The sequence below is a fragment of the Nuphar pumila genome, chromosome 4 (assembly GCF_984573655.1).
Source record: "Nuphar pumila chromosome 4, dmNupPumi1.hap1.1, whole genome shotgun sequence".
Taxonomy (NCBI): Eukaryota; Viridiplantae; Streptophyta; class Magnoliopsida; order Nymphaeales; family Nymphaeaceae; genus Nuphar; species Nuphar pumila.
The window spans coordinates 56,535,728-56,559,983 of NC_143252.1; the positions used below are offsets into that span (position 1 = coordinate 56,535,728).

At 37.7% G+C, this 24,256-nt stretch overlaps 1 protein-coding gene across 1 annotated transcript; it reads right to left on the reverse strand.

The window, feature by feature from the left end:
• Window positions 1-15,813: 15,813 nt before the first annotated feature.
• On the reverse strand, window positions 15,814-23,482 carry LOC149840232 (AT-hook motif nuclear-localized protein 1-like). Its single transcript, XM_090004372.1, has 5 exons — window positions 23,390-23,482; window positions 19,498-19,629; window positions 18,400-18,561; window positions 17,206-17,403; window positions 15,814-16,954 (listed from the first exon to the last, which is right to left on the reverse strand). Exons 2-4 carry the CDS (start codon window positions 19,618-19,620, stop codon window positions 17,239-17,241), a joined length of 450 nt encoding a protein of 149 aa, XP_089860498.1. The 5' UTR covers window positions 19,621-19,629; window positions 23,390-23,482; the 3' UTR covers window positions 15,814-16,954; window positions 17,206-17,238.
• Window positions 23,483-24,256: the final 774 nt, after the last annotated feature.

A 24,256-nucleotide genomic window follows, 5' to 3' on the forward strand; every position in this document is an offset into this window, starting at 1 on the left:
TCCATGTACATTCCCAGTTCCTACGGTTTTCTTAAGTGTACTGACATCAAAATCAGGATCATTACTGAATTGCATTTCTTCTCCTGGAACATTGAAGTCAGGTGTACTTCCGTGTACATTCCCGGTGCATACACTTTTATTATGTGCGCTGTCATGGTAGTCTACCTCATCATTGAATTGCATTTCTTCCACTGGAACATTCAAGTCAATAGTGGGTCTAATGCATGCACCTTTCTTTTCATGTGCATCGTTAGTGCAGATGTTCAATTCTTCAGTTGGGTCATAAGTATAGATATTCAATTCTCCAGATCTTTCTATTGATTGAGCTACATCGTCTTTATTACAACCTGATGATAAGCTCAATAATGTTTTAAGCAATATATCAATTTGTGTTTGCAGTAACATGGCAAACAAGTCGATATTATCTCACAAAAACGAGAGTCTGTTACTAATACAACGATTTGAGATACAATGCATATGATGAGTGAATGTAGGATACCTGATGGGGTAGAGGCCCTTCCTAGCATCTGCAAACAAGCATTCCTGTCAACAGGTCCCAGCGTCTTACAAATATCGATAAGTTTCCAACCTTCGTAAGAACAAGATCTACCTGCAATAACCAAACAAAGCCTTAATGACACACAAGACGACATGCCTTCTTCATCGATAGCATGATGCTGGGAAGCTACTCACGCCGCCTTGATGGAACTGGTTGGAATGTTTGTGCATCATTGCTTTCTTCCTTAATGCCTAACAACAACGACAAATAAAAGAAGACAGTGGAATGTTTTGTAAGCAATATATCAATTTCCGTTAGCAAGCGGCATAGGTTTACTACGATTTAATCAGGATGCATATAAGAACGGATACCACTAGGGTTATGCAAGTCAAAGCAACAATTTAATGAATGAAAGTATCAAAGCAAGTGCGGTTTGATGTTTGCTTGTGCTGAGCATCGACGTGTCGCTTACCATGCCAATAAAATAAACATGTCGTACATGTGTGTTGACGATAACGCTCTCATAATATCCACGAGGCTCTAAAGCGAGTTCAATAGAAGTCGTTGAGAGAGCAACGATATGCATGCGAAAATCGCCCCGCCATGCGTGTCAAGATGTGTTTCTGCACCCAAACGTTTTCAAAGTCTGTGTACAAATATCTTACAAATACATATTACAAAACATATAATATCTTACAAAATGATATATATAGCGATTTGTTAGATATTGAAAATCGATACAGCAGTTCAGTTTTTATAACTTATAACTCGACGATACAAAAACATACTATCTAAAAGGTCGATAAATATATCGCACAATAAATTACAAATCGATAAGGAAGAACTTGAACATAATAGCAAACAAATCGATATTAACTAACAAAAATGTATCTCACAAAAACGAGAGTCTTACTAATACAGCGGTTTGAGATACAATGTATATGATGAGTGACTGTAGGATACCTGATGGGGTAGAAGCCCTTCCTAGAATCTGCAAACAAGCGTTCTTGTCAACAGGTCCCAGCGTCTTACAAATATCGATAAGTTTCCAACCTTCGTAATAACAAGATCTACCTGCAATAACCAAACAATGCCTTAATGGCACACAAGACGATGTGCCTTCTTCATCGATAGCATGATGAGATGAAAAGCTACTCACTGTGCCTTGATGGCACTGGTTGGAATGTTTGTGAATCATTGCTTTCTTCCATAATGCCTAACGACAGCAGTAATGAAGAGAAGACACTGGAATGTTTTGTAACACTGGAACGTTGATAATGGGAGCACCGTTATAGCAGATGGCGCAGGCGAACGTCTCCACTTTAAATGGTTAACATCGAACTTTCTGAAATTTCTGCTTTTTTGTCCTTTTCCCCACCCGTCGTTTCACAACTTTTGAATGGAGGATATTTTTGTCATTTCCTCGAACCGTCATTTCAGGGCAAGAAAAGCAAGTAAGGGTGATTAAGTCTTTGCAACATCACCAGAGTCCGATGCAAAGTTATGTCAACATACACGGGAATACGAGCCCCATGTGCATGAATACGTGGCGCTCATTCGATCCCCCGAACACGGACGTGGGATTCAGTGAATCATCGGGGGCGAACATACACAACCCTCTCAGGTGTCACCCTTCATGTTACAAATGACCTAAAAATGTTTAGAAAAATAAATCTTATTAAGTGATTATGAGGTACAAATTTGTCCAAAAATAATAAAAAGATTAGTGAAAGTTAAACCATGAACAAGACCTGACTGAATCCAAGTCCAAAGCTAAATTCAAGTCTAATATTCAAAGGCCAAAGTCCAAATTTGAATATAAATCTGAATCTGAATCCAATGTCAAAAGTTCAAGTTCAAAATTAAAAGTTTAATTGACAAGCCCAACATTCAATCCCCACGAGGGCCTTTTCCTCTAAGCCAACTCTCCACGCTTTAAACAAAGTGTTTTTCATGCATGATCAATGTAGGACTAAATATTTTTCATAAAGTAGGTATTTTTTTCAAAATGTTTTCTAGAAAAACTAAGCAATATCAAGATATATTGCCAAAGATTTTAGTTTTAAAAATAATATAATTTTGAGCAAAATATCAATAATCCCTCACTTAGGTCAAAATTATAAAAAAAAAAAACATAAGGTTGTTCATGAAAGTCATGCATAAATTAAAGTATCTTTTAGGTTTTAACCTTCACTTAGTGCGAGCATGATTCATGCTTTGAATTTAATCCCTATTGTGAATTTCTTAAGCTTATTCAGGTACATATTTTTTTTATATATATATTATCAATATATAAAGGCTGCATATATTTAAAGTTTTATGTAGTATCACACTTCATGTCTCATCAATGTATAAAAGTTGCATATATTTAAAGTCCTAGTTGATAGAAAGAGACTTCGCACCTTTACACTTGTATAGGTGATTTAACTTTAATCAATATGCATGTAGCAAAAACATTTTTACAGGTAAAGGAAAGATAAAATGGATCTAGAGAATTTCCCCCCTGTTTAATATGCATGTAGCAAGATGCTTGAAACTTGTGCTTTTCTTACTGTGCTTTTTCCCATTGCATTCAAACAGTAGCTTCCTGAATGTTAAAAGCTGGCTACAAAAAGCTTTCCCGTGAAGGGCACAAAAAACACTTCCAAATGTTCAATTTTCTCACGAGTGCACTTTTGAGTCACTTTCCCAAGAAAAGTAAATCCCAAGTTAAGTTGAAGACATGGGAACTTTTCTCTCCTTTGCACCGCAGGGCCACACAATCCCAAAGTCAAATTTAAGATTTCATCTCTGCTAAGAATGGGGGATGCAGAAAAAAAATTAATAGAAGTGAGTGATGAGAGCAACAGAAAGAAGCAGCGGCCAAGCAACAACAATCCAAGATTCAATCAGCAAATAAAGTCACGCTCACCGTTTCTTTACAATTTAAGGAATCGTTGTAGGACGGTAGACGCAATTTCTCCAATGGTGGATTACTCATGGAGAGGTGAGTACTTTCTTCAAGCCTTCCAAGTCATCGACTCAAGCATCAAGCACTGTTCAGATAAACGAAGAGAAAAAGGGAAAATCTACCACAAATCCTCAATGTGACTCGGTCTAGAACAACAGGAAAAATCAGGATATTTTTATAGGTGAAAGTGTATCATACATTGGTTTATCCCATTTTTGGGCCACAAAACAAGGGTACTACCGTCTTGGTTAGAATTTGGAAAGACATGGACATCTCTTTTAGTAATTTAAATCCCCGACCGTACTCTACACAGAGCAAAGCGTGCCGTAAAAGCAAGTCTGCGAAAGAAAAGAGCAAACAAGTGAAGACAGACAAGCATCATCCACCCGTGGCTTCTATCGCAAGGAATTAAATGGATCTTATTGCGAGTCTTCCTCTGCACAAAACCTTCAATCCCCTTATTGGTGGAGGAAGCTTTAAATCGGGGAATCCAAATCCCGGAATCCACGCACCCCGGATTCTCCAAGCGAACTCGGGAGCGACGAGAGGATCCCCAAAATGGGCGTGGCGAGAGAGTCCGCAACCGTCGAAAACCATGCTTGGTCGATGGTCACCACCATATCCGTCTTAGGCTTTCTGTTTCAGTTGGTGGACTTGCAAACCATGCTTCACTCTGCACTTGAGATGATGGGTAGTGCTGCATCCAGTCCTCTGTTCATGTTCTGCACGTGCAACATGATCGTCGCTCTTCTTTTGGTCGCGGGTACCAACTCTGACCCAACAATCCCTCCCCAACAAGACTATGGGTGCAGGTCGGGCTCAGTAGATGGTGAAGTAATGGTGGCAGAAGAGCAAGAAGAAGAAGAATCCAATGATGAATTCAATCGGAAGATTGAAGACTTCATTGCCAAGATTAAGAGAGAGAGAGAGAGAGAGAGAGAGAGATTAAACTGAATTAATTATCCGACATCTGCACTGATGAGAGTTTAATGAACCCACTTTGTACAACTACTGGATTATTCCATTTGGTTATCGTGAATTCCTCGTTCAAAAAATAGAGTTCCTTTTCATCTTGCTCATGTTGAAACCAACATTCTGAATACAAATTCCAGTAATAGAAAGGCGCCTGAAATATGCCTAGATTGCATTCGTTGACAGCCTTCGAAACAAAGTGTCTCAGGATGCTGATTTTGTACTTCACTTTGATCGTTGTTACACGAAGCTATTGCTGCTGCTTTATTTTTTCCAATGATGAAACAGCCATTTCCTACTTCCCTTTTACTTCTAAAAAGAGAATATTGCCATTAGCTTTAAGAGGAGAAGTTCGGCCTCTAAATGGGTAGGTTCCAGTCCCGGATTCTTTTAAAAAACCCATTTGGATCTGTTTTTTTGCCAAACTTATATAAATGTTTAAGTATGGTTTGTTAATCCAAACCTATAGATGTGTAATATTACTTATTAAGAATCAAGCTTTATATCAAATCGATTTAAAATAAATCGTCATTTTTAGTGTAATATGAACTATAAGCCTAAACAAATCTAAACATAACAAATGTTTCAATACATGTTTTCTATCAAATAAAGCAAAGAGATAAAGTCTATAGATTTAGAATATTTTTTAAAGGAAGCTACATGGTTTGGAAGATAAACGGTCTACAACTTGCACATTATTTATCTATCTATATATATATATCTATATATATATATTGTGAGCCATCTTGAACTTTATATATTGGATTTTTAAAGGAGGACCGTCCAAGCAAAGGAAGGTGCAAAATCAATTTCATCCATCTTGAACTTTATATATTGGATTTTTATCATTTATGACATGTTTTGGATTATGATTTTTTTATATTTAATTATGTTTGTTGAAAGCACTAAAAACCAACTACCCACAATACCATAAAGTTTTAAATGTATTGTGAGCCATCGATTTTTATGTTTTAAAAAATAAGTCTTTATGTTATAAAGTCTTCATGTAAAGCATTTACTAAATAAATTATAAAGAATAAATATATGAAGTCAAATCGATAAGGTGCTCAGACAAAGAAAGCCGTCCAATCATGATTTTAGACCTTCTTTTGGTTGGATAATCCCCTTATATATATCATCATCATTTTTGTCAACAATCTAGTAAAGAGATCTGCCCCTCCAAGATATACGATCACCATTCTTTTTTACACAATCAAGAAATAATCAAACAGACAAAGCAGGAAACTGAAAAGCAAATGTGCATTAGTTTAGGTGGGTTTTTTATTATCAATGTATTTTTTTAAAAATTTCCCCAAAATGAAATCTAGGCTTGTATCTCTTTGGAATCAAACCTAAGAGGCAAGAGGTGGTCATAAATTAAAGTCAAACATGCCCAGGGATCAGGTGCAATGTGATTGCAAAAAAAAAAATGTATAGCTCCCATGAGGGTGGTGTATGTTCGCCCCCGATGATTCACTGAATCCCACGTCCGTGTTCGGGGGTCTGAATGAGCACCACGTATACAAGCACATGGGGCTCGTATTCTCGTGTATGTTGACATCACTTAGCATTGGAGTCTGGTGTGGTTGCAAAGACTTAAGTACCGTTTCTTGCTATTCTTCTCATAAAGCGATGGTTTGAGAAAATGACAAAAATGCCCTTCATTAAAAAAAGAAAAAACAAACAGTTCAAAAAAAGGACAAACATGTCCTTCATCCAGAAAGTCAAGGATGATGTTGACTCTTCAAAGTCTACCCAGCGAAACGAACTTTAATCGTTTCACCGATAGTAATCCGACAAAACGATGGTGAGTCGACGATCCGATGGTCATCCGACGAAACAAACCTGAGCCATCAAAAATGTCCGTTTGAACTTTTCATCGTCGTTATCTTCTTCTTCCTTCTCTGTAAAACACTGTAAAACCCTCTCTCTCTCTAGAGAAGAAATCAAGGGAGGTAAAGAGTTCCCCCTGGAGAAGGCCATGAACATCAACCCTCTCACTCTCTCCCCCTTCTCTCTCTACTTCTGTGCACATCCAACAGACGATCCTACATTGCTCCATCAAACACCGACTGACCTGCACACTGACTGTAGCATCGTTCAACTTGATGAGTTGTGGAGCCTGATTCATAGTTTTTGCCCTTACAGGAGGGGGTTTAGGGGCTCCTCCCAGCGTGGGTAACATCATTCAACTTGATGTGTTGTGGAGCCTGATTTAGAGTTTTTGCCCTTACAGAAGGGGGGTCCGGGGGCTCCCCCAGGCGCGGATCCCGCTGCGCGGTTAGCGGGCGAGGGTCTAGGGGGGTTGCCCCTGGCGGGTGCTCGGGGGGCAGCGCCCTCCGAACCAAATTTTTTTGGGGCCTTCCAACAGCGATTTGTAGTATTATCGGGCTTTCCTACAACGATTTGTAGTATTTTCGGGTCTCCAACGAGTCCCACAACGATTTATAGTGTTATCCGGCTTTTCAACAACGATTTGTAGCGTCTTCCGCAAATCACTATAGCAATTTATAGTGTTTTTGGGTCTCCAATGAGCCCCACAATGATTTATAGTGTTGTTGGATCTCATTATAGCGATTTGTAGTGTCTTCCGCAAATCACTATAGTGATTTGTAGTGTCTTCCGCAAATCACTATAGCGATTTGTAGTATTATCGCAAATCACTATAGCGATTTGTAGTGTCTTTCCGCAAATCACTATAGTGATTTGTAGTGTCTTCCGCAAATCACTATAGTGATTCGTAGTGTCTTCTGCAAATCACTATAGCGATTTGTAGTGTTATTCAATAAGCAAATCGCTGTAAATCGCTATCCGAATTAGAACCAACTTGTCAGGGCTATATTTCCCTAACCAAAGGTCATATTCCAAATCCGTAAAAAGTGGTGTCTTCGTTATTGAGTCTAGTTTATTTTTATAAATTTTCAGTGATTTGTATTGTCATTTCATTCCCCATTTTAACTAAAAACCAGACCCCTATTATTTTGTGTTATTTGAGTTGCACAACACCATTCTCGCTTCACATCCACATCTTGATTCTGGCATGCTCCTTGTTGGATTTTCCATTGATTTCTTTCAACCTTGCTTGGAACAAAAATATGTCTTTCTCACCACGATACCCTGTGCATTTTTTGACCACGACACCCAGGACCCGTGCCGGGGGGAGCCCCCGGACCCCCCTCCTGTAAGGGCAAAAACTCTAAATCAGTTGTCATAACGAATCAAGTTGAACGATGCTACCCACGCTGGGAGGAGCCCCAAAACCCTCCTCCTATAAGGGCAAAAACTCTAAATCAAGCTCCACAATGAATCAAGTTGAACGATGCTATTCACGCTGGGAGAAGCCCCCAAACCCTCCTCCTATAAGGGCAAAAACTCTGAATCAGACTCCACAACTCATCAAGTTGAATGATGTTACCCACGCTGGGAGGAGCCCTCAGACCCCCCTTCTGTAAGGGTAAAAACTCAGAATCAGACTCCACAACTCTTCAAGTTGAATGATGCTACCCACGTTGGGAGGAGCACCCAGACCCCTCTCCTGTAAGGGTAAAAACTCTGAATCAGGATCTATAACTTATTTAGTTGAATGATGCTACCCACGCTGAGAGGAGCCCTCAAAGTCTCCTCCTGTAAGGGTAAAAACTCTGAATCAGGCTCCACAATAGTCAATGTGCAGGTCAGTCGGTGCTTGATGGAGCAATGTAGGATCTGTTGCTGGATGTGCACAGAAGCAAAAAGAGAAGGGAGAGAGAGAGAGTGAGAGAGTTGATGTTCATGGCCTCCTACAGGGAAGATTTCTTTCTTGGATAATCCTGCAGTGCAGAGACTGGGTCTTAAATAATCATCTTCGGGGCACTTAAGTCTTTACAACCACTCTTTTTCAAGAATCGTCATTTTTTTTGGCACCAATGGAGGAGAGGGTACTTAAGTCTTTGCAATCGCATCAAACTCCAACGCTAATTAATGCTGACAAACATGGGGATACGAGACGCACATGCTTACATACGTGGTGCTCTTTGGGACCCCCGAACATAAGATGTAGCTAACTCCCCTGTTCGGGGGGGGGGGGACATATAACCTGCTTCGCCTTTTAATGATACATGTCTGGTTCAGATGTGGGCCCCCACAAAAAATTTGTGTTACCTGATCCGTGCTCAAGAGCAATGTTATCCGTGCGTATCGGCCAAAAAATTGGTATGATTCACCTTTGACTAGGCTATTTTTTAATAAATAGTAAAAATACTAAAATTAAATTTTTAATAGTTAAAACATGTGTCACTTTCTGATAGACACTTAATATTTTTGGCCGATACAGAACGATTCACTTCAGTATCGGTATTGGGGCCGTAGATACACCTGGATCGTTGGCCAAACGATTCAGGACCGATATCGATACTGACAACATTGAAATTCCACTAGAGGGGGGGTGAATAGTGAAATACGATGCAGATCAATAAAATAAAAAATAAGGCAATAAGGCACAACACAATAAACACATGATTTATACTGGTTCGGCCGAGTTACTGACCTACATCCAGTCCCCAAGTAAAACACTTGAGCCTTCCACTATAACATCCGAGTCACCGGATAAATAGTACAACACCCTCTTCCTCAGAGGTCTACTTCTCTCAACAGAGAAGGGAAACACCCTCTTCCTCAGAGGTCTACTTCTCTCAACAGAGAAGGGAAACACCCTCTTCCTCAGAGGTCTACTTCTCTCAATAGAGAAGGGAAAACACCCTTTTCCTCAAAGGTCTACTTCTCTCAACAGAGAAGGAAAACACCCTCTTTCATAGAGGTCTACTTCTCTCAACAGAGAAGGGATACAATCAGAAATCAGAAAGTTACAACACTTTCCTATAGAACCTTCAGAATGATATGCAAAGTATGAATGCACATATGAAGATTCTCAGAATGATCTTTTTCTTTTCTTACACACTCTTGTATTTTTCTGAGAGCTTTTCTTGACTTTTTCTCTTTCTTTTTCTAAGCTCTTTTCTCAGAGTGTCGAGCAGGAATTTTTCTCGTTGAAAGCTTGCTTGTCTTTTCACACTGTTGTGTTTGTATATATATAGTCTTTAGAAAACTAGTTGTTGTCTTTTTGAAATGATTGTCCTTTTGAGATATGAGAAGTCAGGTCATTTCAAAAACAACTTAGTGTGAAAAAGATAAGTGTACTATATTGCTTTTTCAAAAAGTCTTCTTTCCATACGAAGCATTTTTGGAGTACACTATTCGTTGGTGTATTTTAAATGAGTTATTCTTTTTATTAGGTCTTTTCTCATAATAAATGTTCTGTAGTATTTTTGAACGTTGAAGTGTAGTTTATCATGTAGTTTTGTCTTTACTCAATTTAATGGTTTGTAGTACATTGAACGTTGGAATATATTCTATCATGTAATTTTGTCTTTACTCAATTTAATGAATATTAGTATATTAATATTTTTCTTACAAGTCGTCACTTATAATAAATGTATGTAAGTGTGATAAATGTTTGTTGAGTACTTTATTTATAAATGGTCATTTCTTAAAAGCTTTTTGGAATAACATTTAATGTTTACAGAAGGAATGATGACTTTAAGTAAGTCGACATTCTTGAGTATGGGTTTTATTTATAAATAAATAGTCATTTCTCAAATGCTTTTTGAGGTGGCATTTAATGCTTACAGAAAGAAATGGTCATTTCTTATTTTAATAAAATAATATTTATTTTCTCAAATCGTCAATTCTAAAATGAATGGTTGTGAAGTACACTAAATGCTTGAGTAATACTTATATTACAAATAATCATTTCTCAAATAAATGCTTGTGTATTATCTTTTCATAATTTGTCTTTTCTTACATAAATGTTTATGTATTATGAACAAAAATTTCTTACGTAAAAATTTGTGTATTATGAACTAATGCATTTTGTCTTTTCTTACATAAATGTTTATATATTATGAACCAATACATCTTTTCACATTTTGTCTTTTCTTACATAAATGCTTATGTATTATGAACCAATACATCTTTTCACATTTTGTCTTTTCTTACATAAATGCTTATGTATTATGAACCAATACATCTTTTCACATTTTGTCTTTTCTTACATAAATGCTTATGTATTATGAACCAAAATTTCTTACGTAAATGTTTGTGTATTATGAATTAATTCATTTTGTCTTTTTCTTTCATATTTGAAATCATTAGCTTTTATATCTTTTCAAGTTGTCTTTTTCATAAATGCATGTTAGAAGGTACAATTAATGCTTTTGAAATCATGAGATATTATATCTTGTCAAAATGTCTTTTTCATAAATGCTTGTAAGAAAGTACAATTAATGCTTTTGAAATCATGAGCTATTATATCTTGTCAAAATGTCTTTTTCATAAATGCTTGTAGGAAGTACAATGATTTGTTTCAAAAAGGTGTTTTTGAAATGCTACAATATACATAACGTATCCTTTTATGAAAGCTTAACTTTTTGTAAATAAATGGCTTGTATGATTTCAAAGCATATAGTCTAATATGAAATATGCATGCTTCTGAAGGTTCTGTTACATATGACTCTAAAGAAGAAAAAAGTCTTCATCTTGAGGAAGCCGATCTTCTTAGATAATCTTTATGAATGTATGGCCCATCAAGCTTTTTCTTCAAAGTAGTATGATTGCATCAAATAGTTGCACTTGATCAAGTTGTCTTCACTCTTCTTAAGTGAAATAACCTTGCATCAAATACTCGTTAAATACATAGCACATCATATCCAGTCATAATATAACATATTCAGTTTCACATATGAAAGCATATCATATTTATCATATCTCATGAAAGCATATCATGTATTTATCATGTATCATATATATGCATCATGAAAGCATATCATATTTATCATGTATCATCAAAACATAGTTTCTCAACAAACATTGCTCAAGAGTTGAGAATAAGACTCACTTTATCCACGTTTAAAACCCACTAGATGGTCCGTTAATCATTGCACGCGCTATTCGAATCATGTAAAAACACAAAATGAGTGAAGAAACCAAGCAGATACGATTGGAGGCTAACCTAGTAACGCTGATGGGGATTTGTAAAACCACACAAGTCAAATCGCCGCGAAGTCAAAGGGAGGGGCTACGAGAATTTATTTGTAAAGAAACTGTGGGCCTCCTTTTGTAATGTCATGGGATTGCTTTGATGAAATAGTAGTAGTTCAGAAAAAAAACAACGCAAAGCAGTTGGGTTTGCCCAAAATTTCATCCTTCCTTGGGCTTATATATTAAAGGAAGCACGCTGACGTGCATTATGAAGCTCTTGGACTTGCTTCAACTTCCAAGCGGTTCGGGGGCACAGACCAGAAATCATCAGGAACGTTACTGTAATTGAACCTTATCGTTTCATTAGCATAGTCATTTTGGAACCTTCCAAGAAGTATTCGTAATACCGGCCCAGTGTATATCCTTGAGCTTACTTGCACACTCGATTTCCTCAACGTTGTAATTGAACCTTGTCGTTTCATCAACAGTCATTTTGGAACATTCCAAGAAGTATGCGTAATACCGGCCCAGTGTATATATCCTTGAGCTTACTTGCACACTTGATTTCCTCAACGTTGCTCAGATGCTTCTATGCTATAAACGAGATGGAGGAAAAAGATAAAGATAAAATAATCCAGTACAGAATTTTTCCAAGGAAACTCGCTCCCTCCTACACTAACCTTCACCCTTCCTACCTATAAAATCCAATCCAGTGGTGGAGCCAGGAGTTTTTCGTTGGGTGGGCAGACTTTGGGTTTTGGGGACAATGCTATGGTCTTGAAGGATGATCCAATTATTCAGAGTTGTGTTGTGCACGTACATATACATACATACGTATGCATGTATATTTTTTTTTGCTTTTGGACTCCAAAAGAAAAAAGGGAAAAAGAATGTACATATCAGCAGTATATATGTACATATGCAAGCATGCACACATTTATGTATAACAACTAACAAAGCAGGATTTAAAGACTAAACAAGTAAAATTTTATTTAGAATGAAAGATGCAATAATTTAAAATTGCCATGGTATTAACATAATATAAAATATATACAGACGAAAAACAGACATCAATGACATAATGTTTCTGCATGGAAGCATTACGCTATTTTTGTAGCAGAACAAAAGGAAAAAAAGAAAATCTCCTATGCTTTTCAAACTCTCAGTATCAATCTTCAAAAGCTTGTCATTGTCAAGATAATCAAAATCCGGGATCAGGTACAAAAGATTATGAAAGACGAGAAAAAAAAGAATGCTTCATTCTTTTCTTTTTATTTGGTCTTTTCCTCATGTATGGAAACAGTCATACTTTGTTCGTAAAATCTAGAGCCCATATTCGATTCTCATGTAGGGATCTGAAAATATTCAAGGACCTAACAAGGATGCAGATCTTACTGTAACTGGTTTTTTCGAAGGGCATTTATGTAGTCATTTTCAAAATTACAGCGAACATACAGGTCCATCGTGGAACTCTTTTTTGGAGAGGGTTACTGAATCATGAATAATGGTTTTTCATTGACTGAGCAATTCGTCTTGTTTGTGCTGTTTGGGAGGAGGAGGGTGATGAAGAACTTAATACACCAAATATACTACGAGTAGTAGTGCTATTGGACAAGCTGAAGATGATTTTCTTAAGCCTATCCCAAATTTAAAGATTAGCTTTGACATCCACTAAATTGCTTAAAAACTAAATAATTAACAGAGAAAAATAATACAAAAAAGCAAGCTAACCATGAAGACCTTGAGGCTAAAGGTCTTGCAGCAAAGATCCGCATTCTTTGACAAATCCAACTGCCACCTGAAAGAAGGAAAAGGGACAATGAAGTATCGTCACTAGACTCAATACGTACAAAAAACAGTCACACAAGTACTGAAATAAGAAGAAGCATGCAACAACAACAAACCTCCACACTGTCATCAGTTGGATTCTCCAAGAGTACAGTGAGCAACTCCAAAGCAATAATTTCATGAGCAACTTGTTGATTTACAAGATGAGCGATGAATTTAATTGCAGCAAGCAATAATGGCTGCATTAAAACAGAAAGAAAAAAAAGAAGGGATTAAGCATGTGCTCCCACTCAAAATTTTAAGATAAGAAATACCATAGACTACTAAGGAATTATGTGATGCCTGACCTTATCATTCCGCTTGTATGCCCTCTTAAGACGCAGAATGATTCTCTTCAGCAGAAGTTTACCCACTTCGGGAAATTTTGCGTTGACAACAGCAACCAAAGCAGCAAATACGTCAGTAAATCCAGGAGATACCATTTGAGATTTCAAACACGACCTGCAGAAAAGGCCTCTTCCGCGGATCAGATTCTCGCCACTGAGAAACATGGTAGGGAGAGATAGGGCTTCATGCCACACTCCGAACTCCAAAGTTTTTTTTTTTCAACAGAAACAGACCAATATAGTTTGCGGTTTCTGAGAAACCGAAGGCTTCGGTTTCTCAGAAACCGCAAACAGGGTTATTGTCGACAAGAAAAGCAAGAGAGAGGGGGTAGGGACTAGGGAGGTTACCTGAGACAGTGCGACGGCCGGCTGCTAGCGATGGTCGCCGGAGATTGGTGAAGATCCGACTGACTGCGACACCGGTGCCTCGCGTCGCCGGAGATTGCAGCAGAGAGGGAGAAGCTCGGAGGGGGGCACCGCCACCGCAGGTTCACCGAAGGGAGGCCGGCGGCCCGACGGCACTGCAGAGCACAGGGGTTGCCGGCGAATGGGGTTGCCGCCTTGCCTGTGACAGAAGGGGAACGCCGGAACAGAGGGGCAGAGCTTTAGAAAAATGGCGAGGGTTTTACCCCTCGCCCCTCTTGGCAGGCTCTAGACTCATCGAGAGCCCGGTCGACTCGGTTTCACGAGTCCCGATTCGACTCCGTTTCCCGAGTCATGAGTCGACTCGGTTTCAAAGTTTAGGGTGGGCGGCCGCCCACCCATGCCCACCCGTGGCTCCGCCACTGATCCAATCCATACCCGTGCTGAAGTTGATCAGAGAAAAGGACATGAAAGGATCCTCCAACGCTCCGTCACCTCTGCTCACGATCTTCGCACTTCTAACTTTCCCATTTCTATTTTTCAAGCAAACCATGATCCTCCCTCTACTTGAAAGGATCCATCTGATGAAGCCCACTCCATGTCTTAACTTTTGCATAAGCATCTGTATCATTGCTTGTATTCTCGGTTGTTGGGCATTCAAGTTGCCTAAGAATGCTGAAGCTGATACTTATAGAACAGATTATCCACCCAAGCTGGAAACAATCGAGACAGGGAGAGATGAAGAAATAAAGGAAGATAGCCAAGCAGAACTACAGGAGAAGATTGACGACACAAGAACTGCAGAAGAAGATTGTTAACATATATGAGCACATGATAGGGAACAAAAACAATGCGAAGAAAATGAACAAAACCAGATTGTGGATGTAGAAGAATGCATAGAAGAAGAGAAAGGAATCGATGAATTCAATAGGAGAGTAGAAGAATTCATACAGAAAGTCCACAGACAAAGGATGTTAGAGGAGCGGGCATGCATTCCTTTTACAAGAAATCGCTACATTTTGAAAACGTACCAGTAACCACCTGTAAATAAAAGCCATGCAGCCTTCCTTACCATTTCTGGAATCTCATCCATTTATCAAGTGCCAAACAGAATATGAATGTCGATGAAGAGTAATGAGCATAATAGAGAGGCCGATTTCATCCATTCATTACAGTACACTACAACTGTCGAAGAAGCCGATAGCTAAATAACAGAACCAGAGACAGAATTGCTCTCTTCTCTAAATTTTGGAATGCTTTGCCTGAACTTGGTGTCTCTCACTGCAGTTGAATTGGTGCATTGACTTTAAATTGAGAAGATCACAAGATTCTGTATGTAAGAAAACTATGAAGTTGCTGTATCGAATTTAAATTGTTGTAAATTACAAGATCCAGTATGTAACAATATTGTGAAGCTGCCTATGATCTCTCTCTCTCTCTCTCTCTCTCTCTCTCTCTCTCTCTCTCTCTCTCTCTCTCTCTCTCTTATCCATATCTTTTTTCTTCACTAAATGTTGGAACATTCAGAGCAAAAGTCGGAACCCAGGGGTCTGACTTTTCCTCGGGAGATTTTGGGGAGAAATCGTCCACGCAAGCACTCACCACTGAAGAGAATAACACACCTGTGGGGTCCACGTAAAAGCAGATGATTTTCCCCCCACAGGTTTTTTCGGCGCCATCAAGAGCGTCCTTAGAGTGAGAGAATCTTGTGCAGCAATTGCCAAGTCTCATGCCCTGACATAGAAATTGCCACTAAAGAAACCTGATAATAATTATTGCAGAAAGAAAGCATACCAATTGTTAGAGAGAGAGAGAGAGAGCTCATCAGAACCAACAATATGACCAAGACACATGGAAAGACAATTCTTAGTATGCCAGCTAAAAATTTACAACAAAAACAAGCCAACAACAAAGAAAGCACAATATTCAGTACAAATAGCACACGAAAGATACATGATGAGTACCATAAAAGTCGAAAGTCAGCAAGAGATACATCAAGACTGTCATCCTAAAGTATCATAATCAGCCTAGTGAGATGAATATCTGAAAAGACATGACCCTGACAAACTTTGAAATAGTCAAATCCTGATTAATTCTTGGAGACCCAAATGGCATCAGTCATAAGTCAGACACTCCAGCATGGGAGTTTCACCGGCCGTTCATAAACCAGCCATACTTGTGTTAAAAACTCTATTTAATCCAAAGCTCCAGGTTGCTTAACGGCTTTGAGATTAAGTGACTATCCTTTTGGCAAGGAGGCATTAGTATTGGTTGAATCTCTTGATTCGGGCAAAGTGTGTAGAGCATTCCATCCATCGGTACGGTAAGAAGTCATGGGCTTCTGTGGTTGATTAGAAGGATCTGGGCAACCCTGTTCATCATAAGTCTCATCTATGCCCGAGCTAGAAATCGGAATTGCAGCTGTTGGTGTGACCGATGTGACCATCTAGGGCAGGCCTCCTGCTGTTTCAAACTTCGGTTTTTTAATCTGCTGTCCCTCCTGATGGTTCGAAATAAAACTCCCTACCACAACCTGCCAAATGCAGACATACTAAATATTACAAGTTGCCGTTTAAGTAATTTGTTCTGCTAGCTAAAAGAGAGTGAAACTTTTGTGTCGCAAAGTTAGCCATAACTATGAGTCCAGATATAATTGGCTGGCATGCATAACAAAAACAGTTACCATGAAAAGAGAACCTACTTAATTAATGACAATAGCTAGGGATGAAAGCTGATAAATACAACATTCCATCAATAACAGCCTTCATTATAGATTAGAACAACCTGGCTGGAAAAATGGTCGGGCGAAGGCAGTGCTCAAAAACCTGGCTCAGTCCAGCCTATGCCCGAGCTAGAAATCGGAATTGCAGCTGTTGGTGTGACCGATGTGACCATCTGGGGCAGGCCTCCTGCTGTTTCAAACTTTGGTTTTTTAATCTGCTGTCCCTCCTGATGGTTCGAAATAAAACTCCCTACCACAACCTGCCAAATGCAGACATACTAAATATTACAAGTTGCCGTTTAAGTAATTTGTTCTGCTAGCTAAAAGAGAGTGAAACTTTTGTGTCGCAAAGTTAGCCATAACTATGAGTCCAGATATAATTGGCTGGGATGCATAACAAAAACAGTTACCATGAAAAGAGAACCTACTTAATTAATGACAATAGCTAGGGATGAAAGCTGATAAATACAACATTCCATCAATAACAGCCTTCATTATAGATTAGAACAACCTGGCTGGAAAAATGGTCGGGCGAAGGCAGTGCTTAAAAACCTGGCTCAGTCCAGCCTATGCCCGAGCTAGAAATCGGAATTGCAGCTGTTGGTGTGACCGATGTGACCATCTGGGGCAGGCCTCCTGCTGTTTCAAACTTTGGTTTTTTAATCTGCTGTCCCTCCTGATGGTTCGAAATAAAACTTCCTACCACAACCTGCCAAATGCAGACATACTAAATATTACAAGTTGCCGTTTAAGTAATTTGTACTGCTAGCTAAAAGAGAGTGAAACTTTTGTGTCGCAAAGTTAGCCATAACTATGAGTCCAGATATAATTGGCTGGCATGCATAACAAAAACAGTTACCATGAAAAGAGAACCTACTTAATGACAATAGCTAGGGATGAAAGCTGATAAATACAACATTCCATCAATAACAGCCTTCATTATATATTAGAACAACCTGGCTGGAAAAATGGTCGGGCGAAGGCAGTGCTCAAAAACCTGGCTCAGTCCAGCCTAGATGGGTGAGAATGGACTGGCCTGCAGGCTGCCCACCTAAATAAAAAGAAAAGACTGCCGGACACACTGACCCAGCCCAGCACCAGTTGATTTTTTAGTACGTTTTAACGGCACAGTGCTTCAATGGGCCAGACCCGAACTCAATCTGGGTTGGCTGTGGCTCAAAAACTGGGCCAAAAGGACCTGGCCACAGTGGTCCGTGGGCAAACCGGTGTGCTGGCTAGCCCTATTAGACATCTGAGGGAAGCAAATTGGGTGATGGCAATGAAGTATACAACCAAATGGAAATGTTTTTTTCTGCTATATAATATAATAAGGTTCCTTCTTAAACAATGGACATGAGTAGGAGAAGAGGAAGTAATAAGCTAGTACTTTGGAGAGATCAACATGGCCCAGGGCAGTAAACAGTCTTTTTTATCTATTTTTCGAATAATAATTAGTAATTAGGGTTAATACTTAATAACCAATACACAAAGAAGGATATCAATATTCCATACATGTAATCTAAATTGAAGCCAAACATAACCAAAATATTTCAATTATGCCACTAATAGGTGGGAATTGAGGATGCTCTTGACCTAGACATGTTCATCTTATTTATAGAAAATAAATATCTCGTTATCGACTTTGACATTTACATGTCAGCAGAACATTTTTGTAACAGAATGTTACCATTAGCATGGAAAATACCTGAACTGGACTGGCAGCCATTAACAAAACTGCAACACCACTTCCTACAACCCGCCCATCTGGACTTGCCAAAGAAACACTCAGACCTCCAGTTCGACTCCTAGTTTCACCGTTCTCTGTCAGCATGAATGACCCAGACAAGGAAAGTATTTCAAAGCGGCCCTGGGAAAAAGAAAAAGAAAATCCATATCCTTACAGAAGAAGCAACAAAAATGAGATCCCGATAGAACCAGGAACTTCAGCATAATAATAAATCCACGTCAAACGCATGAAATATGAACTAAGATGTCTAATTTTTCTGGAGGCATGACATTACATAATGGATGCATTTATGCTTAAACTTAGTAGTGAAAACTTAATGATTAATAAGACATTTTTCGCAGTCAAACATATCGCTGAAGAGATGTTAACATGGGTTCATGCATGAAGTTCCAAAAAGAAAAGATTGGTGATAAATGCTTGTTTTCAGGAAAAAAACAAGTTCTTCATGCATGAATGAATGTTATAAGAAATTGAAACCAACAATGGATAGTTCTGTTATTCTAATTTATCTATCGGATTGCTTTCTTCAGATATAACAATCAGAAAAACTGCATACTTAAGATGAGAATTATCTGACTACTAGAAAAATCTAGTATATATCTTCCTTCATAATATGAATGAGGTAACAGATCATGTCTAAATCGATGCTTGTGTAGGTATCTCAAAATGTATTGTCATGGAAAATGAATAACCAGATAACAAATAAAAAAAAGAATGAAAATATCAATTGCAAAACTGAAATGAACTGCAGAGGAGCGGACCTAATTAAAAATCATTTCCAATTTCTTGAATACATTTCATAGGTCTACAAACCCAAAGTTGAAATGGATTCTTACAATGAATTGTTTCGCATTTACAGATACACCAGATCTTATCTTTGATTGACAAACACATTTTAAACATTTTTAAGCTCAAAAAATGGAACACAAAATTCAAATCATGAAATAATCTATGTGGCTGCTGCATCACACTCTTCACAGGGTGATACACCATGTTTTAGCAAGAACAGATGCCAACTTATAATCAAACCTTATTTGTAACAAGGAATGACCATACCTCGTAAGTCAAGGTCCCACCAGAGGAATCAGATGGGCGAAGAGTGACATTAGAAATGGCACCATTGGCAGAAAGAACACATATAGCCTGGGGCCCTTTTTGTGAAAAAGACATTATCTTCATTGTTATATCCTATGATGGAAAAAAATGTAAGCACCAAGCAAGTATGAATCAGTGAAATATCTGGAGGTGTAAGAATACAAATCTGAACTTATTCAGACAGCTGCCTGCAGAGTTGCACAACTCTATACCACAATCAAGAAAAAAAAATACATTGCAATGACACAATAGCTGTAAGTCACAAAATCTGGTGAAACAAGGAATAAATCCGAGTTAGCATCTAATTGAAATGATGATCCACAAATCAATTAACATAATCCACACAAAAAAGCATATTATCGACTCCACTAACTTTTGCTTTACCGAAGGTACCCATACATAGGTCCACGTAGGTCAGGTTGGAGCTGGGTTCAGACCCGATAACTAGAGAGAGAGAGAGAGAGAGAGAGAGAGAGATGTCCACTGCCACCACTCATATATAAATATATATTACACTGTATATTAGGCATGGACATCGGGTATATATATATATATATATATATATATATATATATATATATATATATATATATATATATATATATATATATATATATATATATATATATATATATATATATAATGTGTGTGTGTGTGTGTTTCTATGGTTCATTTGCTAGGAATTGACTGTTGGATTGTGTTTTTTTGATGAAAAACATGTTTTTTTGAGCCTTGAATATTTACAAAGTAGTGGACCATTGATTTTTAAGTCATTAAAAAACATACTCACTTGCCGTAATTAGATGATCCAAAAATCAGTTCCTACAAAACCAAGCATGTAGATAATATCCGTAAGGTTGATTTCAAACAAAGGAAAAATTAAAAAGACTGCCAAAAATGCCTCGTCCATTCCTACGTCATACTTAAGGTATATATTACCTACATCCTACTATATATCTTTCCAGGTATCAAACGTATTATCTTAGTAAATGATTAACTACCACAAACAGGTAATCATAACCAAGGTTGGACTTAGGTAATCTTCCCAGAATGTCCATCAGGGTAATCTTCTAGAGTTTGTCAGACATTGGCAAAAATTTGTGAAGACCTAACATTTGGTTAGAAGGTTTCAAAGTATTACACAAGAAACATCCCTTCATGAACTGAGCAACATCTTATTGCATCTTAGGCTAGTACATATACCTCTCCATATTAAGAAATCTTGTTAACCCGAAAATGTCTTGCAGTCTTGGAAATATGACCTTCACTAATCCATCGTACTCGGTCAATAGCTTGTGGCATGCACAATTATACACCTCGATATAGTACACCATCCTTCAATGTGAATTTAAACCTTTGTTCCTTTTCAGCTTTTCAATCATTTCATTGGAATCAGGATTTACAGATAGTAAGGTGTAAATTATTGGTACCTAGGGTCTAAACAACATATCTGCCCTCTTGATGTTCATGACCTTTTTAACATGGTCATATGTGCAGATAGGACATCCACTTCTTATGACAAACCTGCGGCAGTTTATTTCAGTTCGAAAAAACTGTAAGAGTTTATGTTCTATGTGCACTACCGCCTCTTTATCTAACAAGTACAAATACCAATGTTTCACAACCTAATGAACTGTGCATAACTCATTGTTACAGTTACAGATCTGATATTTGAGTTGTCCTTGAACAATTACGATCGATAGGGTACCAGTTCTCCATCCTGCAATAGAATTGCTATAAGGGCATACCAAAATATAAATGAGTACAATAAAACATAATAGTAGTTAACAAAAATTATCTATTATACAGTATAATAGTGGAATTAAACTAATGTAAAAATACAATTTTTTATCTTAATGAGCTTTAAATTCCACATTACAAAGCCTAATAAGATATGGTGTCCACAGGATATGAAAATTATAAGAGGAATTCTGGAGTAAAAGTGTATTGTCAAGCACACCCATGAGTAAAAGAGTACACATGAAACTGAACCCAAGCCTAGAAAATGAATGTCTAAACTACCCTTGATAAATAAATTATAAAAAGACACAAATAAATGAAAAAAAAACATTTCTGGTCCATACCTAAAAGGTAATGGTAAAACGGAAAGTTTGGAGAAAAGAAAAATGAAGTGTGGGAGGATCAAATTGTGAAGAAGTGAATAACACACTCCACAAAACAGTCATAAATCAAATGGTGCCAGGTATGAATCTGAGAGAATATGGTGATACTCTACATTAATATACTTCCCCCAAGAAACTCTATTTTGGCAAAGGGAATGGTAATCCAGATATCACAGTTAAATAGCGGAGGACCTGCATTATGATCTCTCTCACTGAAAATCAACTAAAGCACACTATCTCTTAAGTGGTTTGACTCATGCCCTTATACTGTGTTTTAATAATGGGTTCCTGATAAGAACTATGGCTCTAAACTCTTGAACATAACAAAGGACTCTCATGAGAAAATCTGATGTTGAAATGAAATTATTATGAAGAATCTAGCAACTTATTTAATACCACAAGCTGTAACACATATCTAATTTTATGGAGAACCATGTCATGAAGATTGAAAGTAAAACTAAATGGAACCACTTTCAACAAAAGGTAAAGCATGTCCCTTATAAAGTCTCGATTTTGCAAGATATGACCTAATCAGAATTTAAGTCAAGGCCCTGGAGACAGATAATGAAGCAAGTCTAGTAAGTAGATCTCTACCCTTTTGTGGTGAGCTGTGCGTGGAAATACTGTGCACAGCCACCATCAACCACAAACAGAGTACACAATTCAAATGTATAAAGTGATTGTGAGAGCTTCACATCAAAACTAGGTAAACGCTGAACACTATAGCAAGAGGGTAGGTGTAATGCTACCAATTCCCCTACACTTAAGAATGACACCATTAACATTATAAGGAAAACCTGTAATTGGAAAAAAATATACTAAAACATAGTTATCCACCATCAAATGGTATCAAGGCCTGTTGGTCTATCAGAAATATCAGCAAATGAGATAACCTAGATACCAAATAAAATGTAGAAAATGATAGTGAGAGTGACAAGGTAGTAAAATAGACAGGCAAGAGACACAAATGGTTCTAAACAATTTCAACTGAGGCCATGTCCTTTATCCTTACAATCATGTCTTCATCTTCATCGTATAGAGAAAAAACTGAGATTGAAAAACAAGAATGTCCACTATCAGACAAATTGACCAAAAGCAATCTAGGACCAAACTGTTCAAAGCAATCCAAATTGATGATTCACATCAATACAAAGATAAACTCAAAGAAAAAAACTGACTAAGTACAGATTGTCACAAACCAACCACATAAACAACTCTAAATGAAAATTATGCCAAAATAGCTACTGCAAAGTCTCCAAAGGTAAGGTTGATAATCCTTGGCTAAGTCAAGACATTTAGTTTGAAAACCATTTTTCTTCCTGATCAATCAAACAGCTGATATAGAAGATGAGTGAATGAAAACATATTCAAGCAGACTGGCTGTTTTATTCCTATAAAATTTAGCTTTCTATGCATGCCAAATGCAAACTACCTTAAGTAGAATACTATGATCATCATGGGTAAGAATGAAAGGTGCTCTTTTCATACAAACCTAGCTTTCTATGGACACTATGGGCAAGAAATGAAAAAGAATGAGACTTTTATATTCTTTTAAATTTTCTGGGAATTTAAAATTCTTGCAGTACTAGTTTTTGCATCTTCATGTAAGAACAAAAATCTTTAGCAGAATTAATAGAGGAAAGAAAATAGAATATCATGCAATTTGAGAAGCCAACACATGAGAAATAAAATTATTTTGTAAAAAAAAAAGGAAAAACAACAACAGTTACCTCTCCCGCAGAAATAGTGATCACATGGGGAGTGAAGCCACCCCCAGCTGAATTCGCTATCCATTCTCCTACAAAAAATGAAGGAAAATTTAAATCAAGCTGAGCATGTGTGAAGGCGCACATGTGTGTGTGTGTTTGGCTATGGGCTTAGAAAAAAGAAAGTGGCTTCCCCAACACTATGTCAAGCTCTACATATATGTATTAAAACTTATACAAAAAATGAATAGTAACCATGGTATAAATAAGAACATGCATGTAAGTAATTACAGCCTTGAAACCATCCAAGGTACAGAGCAAAGTTGATATTCCACGAGAAATAAATGGGGCACAGTATCCAGCCATGTCAAATTTGATGAACACCTAAATGAACTCATGTTTTAATAGTTGAATTTGGACCCAACAGAGTTAATCTATGTGTATCCAACAATTCAGGAACCCCAGAGTAGGCCCAATCAACAAGGTTGCTAGGTCATAAAACCATGCTGAAACCTCTATAAACCTAACCGTGACCCAATTAAGTAAACCCTATGTTCATTCCACCCTTGAGGTCTCACTCATTGGGATGCGAGATGGGTGAGCCAATTAAACACATACAGAAATATGACATGATTAGCCTAATGCCATGAAGGACAAACTGTGTAACAGCTTAGTAACATATCGTGTAAAAGGTGTCTCCAAAAGACAAAGAGACGGCTGATTACTCATTAGTCTTACATTATTAGTGGAATAACTTGGGCTTTGTATATGCTTAAAGCTCCCATAAAGAACACCATCAATGAAACAACCATGAGCTTTTACCCCAAAAGCTTGAAGGCAATATAGACAACCCCCTTCCAGATTCCATTATCTGAAAAACTTTGAGGATAT